A 4,383-nucleotide genomic window follows, 5' to 3' on the forward strand; every position below is an offset into this window, starting at 1 on the left:
TCCCAGGCTAGGCTGTTAGTGTTCGTGCATCTGTACTGGCCTGCTCTCAGTGTCTTGACAGGACATGTCCTCAGCTACAGCCACGTAGAGCATCTTCAGGGCACATTCCCTTATTCTCTCTCTCTCTCTCTCTCTCTCTCTCTCTCTCTCTCTCTCTAATTCTCTCTCTCTCTCTCTAGTTCTCTCTCTCTAGTTCTCTCACTTTCTCTAATTCTCTCTCTCTCCCTGCCTCTCCCTCTCTCTCCTCTTCTGCTACTCCTGTCCCCAGAAGCTGATCACTCAGACCTTTTCCCCTTTTACCATTCCATTTCCCCTAATAAGCAACCGCCCCACACACACACGAAAAAAATGAATCAAGTCAGAGAAGAATTCAGATTAAATCTTTACCTTCTATTGTTTATTTTAAATCTCATCCAATATGGAAGGATTCCTTTTCTGTATTTCCAAACTTATTTCTCTTGAACACCCCAATCCCCTACTACTTTTAAGACAATAGGCAGCTTATAGTTTGAAAAATTTGTTTCAAATTAATTACCCATATAAATTATTTCTAAATTAAAAACCTATATTCGAAAATTTTCAAATACATTTCTGGTAAAATAAACCAATCGTTTTAAATATATCTTCAAATCTCCATTTTGTATTTTAAAGGATTAATGTCCAGTTATATATGAAAAGTAAAATTTTGTTCATTTTTTAAGTATCACATATTACTTTATTTATGAATGTATGAAGTTCTACAACAAGCCCTGAAAATGTATTAGGGAAATTTTAAAGAAAAACAGGAGAGGGAATCACCCAGCAAGGTTCTTTATTATGCAACAGTAAATATATATTACAATTTGAAGTTCAGGTTTCCATTGGCCAGAAAAATATCAGTAAATAATAACTGATTGCCTTTGTTCAGTCTTGGTACACAAATAAAGAAATAAAAGATGGCAGTTTACAATCTCTGCTCTCCAATCACTTATAAGAGAGTTGGAACCATACATGCAAGCAAAAGAACTGCACAGATATGTAGCAAAACTGTATAATTTGCGGAATGAACCTGCATGATCTCTATAAACAAAAATTTGACTATTTTGTATATCTAACTCACAAGTAATTCTTTTCAGCAATTCAGGTTTGGTACTGAACAGCATGTAGTTTGCCAACACCAATGCAAACTACATGTCAGATGTTTAGGGAAAAGGAAACGTGGCTCAATACCAATCCTGGGCTAACCTATCCTGGCCAGTTTTGAGGAAGGCCTGGCTGCTTTATCACTCTCAGTATTCTCACCTAAGAACAAGTCCAATGCCCCTGGATAGCATCCCACTACCTCTGTTAATCTGAATGGCAAAGTTCTTCAATCAGAACTATCTTTTTTAATCCCCAGCTCCTCTATTGGAAAATCATACAGCATTGTCACAATCACATATTATTACCTTTAGAGGCACAGAATGAGAGGGTTTGGTAACACACATATTCCACTTTTAAGTAAGAAACTTTGAAGTTCACAAAATGAAATCTAATTAATTTGGAGCTTATAAAGAGGGGGCGTTTCTTTCACAGTGAGCTGGATGGGCTCATTTTCTTTCTTTGCATTTTTTTCTTTCAACTTAAATTATAGGCAGATTTTTGAAAGTTTAGACATGCTCAAATATAACATTTGTGAGGAAAAATAGCAACAGCAAAAATACCCAGTCTATACCTTAGAGCAGTGTGTTTTCTGCCCTCTCGGCTATACATTCTACACTTATACTTAATATCCCTGCATCGAATGATGGCACTGAAACTCTGGGTAAGTTACTCCATCCACAAACAATCAAATATATCCACACGTCTTGACAGTACTAAGGCAAGAAGTGAAAACAAGTACATTCTTTGATCAGTAAGAAGACAGAGCATGAAACTAAGATATGTCTTGAAAGAAAAATACCGATTTTTGGATTAATTTTGAAAGTACAAATTAGCAGAATACTTGAACACTTGAATACCTAAACCGTCCTCATCAACTGAGATTCTAATACACGAGATTCTATGACATAAAAAACTTTTCAGAAAACTGCGTTTTTCACCAACGACATACGAATTATACACACCATGATCACAGTTCACGAGTGACATATTTCCAAAAGAACGCAATCTGGAACATGGAATGCATGTTATAATCGGAACAATGCCATAAAACTGTGGTTAGCGCTCCAGAAGAGATGTCTAAACTCTGTTTATTAGTAAATCTTGTTCATATATCACACACACGTGATGAAAACTAAAAGCAGTGTCTTTAAACCAGCTAATAGTAAAATAACACAACAAATACACAAGTCTAACATTATAACAGGGGTTTTCTTCCACATACAGACTATATGGATCACTCACTCAAAGACGGCACAGCTAAGAGATAGTGGAAAGTATTTGTATGAACAGTTCAAAGAATGGTGGAGAGGTGCAGAAAATTTCTCAGAGCGACTTCTGTCAGCTCTATCTGTCTTCTCCTCTCTTTCTGCTAAGAAATACACTGGTTAATCAGGGCCCGCTCTGCCTGAAAGACAAAAAGAAAGAAAAAAAGAGAGAGAAACAGAGTTAAAACAGCATGTGGAAAAGGAAAACGGCAGCGTTCAGTTAGATTGACCAGAAAGATAAATGCATACTGTTTGTTCAGCTAACCTTAGCTCCAGAGGCCTGCATAGTTGCCATGGAGGCCTGAGGCCAGTGGGCCCCCACCCACGAAGAGCTTCATCTCTGGCCAGTTGTAGCAGTGAGTGTAGAGTGCGTTGGGGAAATCTACACCAGCAGCGTAATTCTCTAAGAAATCATTCTGGTTGATCCAGCCACTGCCACAGGTGAGCTTGAGCTTCCTTCCAGAGGGCACAGGAAACATGTCTGGACTGGCTACAGATCTTTGCTGGAGGAACTTCTGGGCACGGATGTCATAGAAGAGCAGAGAACCTTGACCTGTTCCCACGGTGACAATATGCTGGTGGACACTCAGGGAACGGACACCAGTGCCTCCCTCTCGGGAGCAGAATGACCAGATGTTCTCCTGGGCACGGCGAAGATCCAGGAATGAAACATGAGACTGGGATCCGACAGCATAGAGGGACAACTCGTCACAGTATGTGAGACACACGTTCTCCCTGCAGTAGGGCAGCCTTAGGGACAGCAGACAGGCCAGGGAGCTCCTGGCTTTCCACAGTTGGAAGTAGCCATCCAGAGACACGGCTCCCAGCTCCTGGTTTTTGTTGCTGTAAGCAAGGGCTCGAACTTTGCGGTTACCAGGACGGGTAGTGGGTTTAGGGATGGCCTCTATATCTGTAGGACGGATGTGAGCATAAGCTGGAAGGCCCGCATCCTCTTGCAGAGCAATGCTGCTATTGAACATGTCCGGAGCCACCCGCCAGAGTGCCACGGTGCCATCGCGGGAACCACTCACAACCACAGTGTCACTCATCCACGCGATGGCAAAGATCCAGTCCCTGTGGCCTTGGCAATCTCCTAGACACACGGGGTCCAGCGTGGGTAACTGGTAGACGGCCAGGCTGTTGGGGTTTTCCCCTCCAGTGGCCATGAGGGTCTTGGAGGGATTCAGTTCCACAGCATGAATGCCACAGGAAGGCGAGCCACGGGACTGGTCAGGCCCCCTGTCACTAATCAGAGGAATGCACCTGATATGATCGGTCTTGACGTCGACCACAAAAAGCGTGCTGCACTTGGTGCCACACACCACCTGCCTGGCATTTAGCCACTGCGATGCGAACACCTTGTTGAGGGGGCCGAGTGCCAGCTGGCGCTCCCTCAGCAGCTCAGGCAGCCTGAGGGCCCTGTAGCTGCACAGGTCGCCCTCGAAGCCCGCCAGCCTTGGGTGGCCCTCGTAGCCCAGCGCCCGGCCCTTCAGGTAGTGCACCAAGGAATGGCGAGCCATGGGCCGCTGTGGCCTCCTGACCAGCAGCAGCGACCCCTCGGCTTGGCCTGCTTCGGCTGCCGCCATCGCCACCATGGAGGGGCCTGGCGATGGAGAGCTCCCAGCACCCTCTTTGGAGGCTTTCTGCTTCCTGCTACCTGTTTGCTGAGGTCCCATGGTGGTTGGCGAGAGGTTGGAGGGTCCTGCGGGCTGTGGCATCTCCTGTGCCACTGGAGAAGGCAGCGCTGCGGTGTTGGCCTGAAACAGCGAATCGCTGGGAGCCGGAGGCTAGGCGACCAAGCCACAGAGAGCTGGTGGAGTCCTGAGCGCGTGGGCGGCAAAGGAGGCGAAAGCTGCGTGACCCAGCAGGCATTGCGTGGTCTGGCGGAAAGAGCCGAGTTGGAGTGGCTAGAGCCGAGGATGCGGTGCTGCAGGAGCTAGAGTGGAGCCGCGGATGCCAGACAGCTCAGCTTGTGGACTTCTGGGCCATGAGCAAC

The 4,383-nt window shown here is 45.5% G+C and overlaps 1 protein-coding gene across 1 annotated transcript; it reads right to left on the reverse strand.

The window, feature by feature from the left end:
* Window positions 1-2,653: 2,653 nt before the first annotated feature.
* On the reverse strand, window positions 2,654-4,147 carry LOC121441095 (DDB1- and CUL4-associated factor 12-like protein 1). The gene has a single exon (XM_041642225.1). The coding sequence runs from the start codon at window positions 4,103-4,105 to the stop codon at window positions 2,654-2,656; it is 1,452 nt and encodes a 483-aa protein (XP_041498159.1). The 5' UTR covers window positions 4,106-4,147.
* Window positions 4,148-4,383: the final 236 nt, after the last annotated feature.

Source organism: Microtus oregoni, unplaced genomic scaffold (genome assembly GCF_018167655.1).
Source record: "Microtus oregoni isolate MIOR12 unplaced genomic scaffold, Mior012 000073F_002, whole genome shotgun sequence".
NCBI lineage: Eukaryota > Metazoa > Chordata > Mammalia > Rodentia > Cricetidae > Microtus > Microtus oregoni.

Coding starts and splice junctions, on each gene's coding strand:
- LOC121441095 (XM_041642225.1), bottom strand. CDS start 4,105: ATGCCACAGCCCGCAGGACCCTCCAACCTCTCGCCAACCACCATGGGA.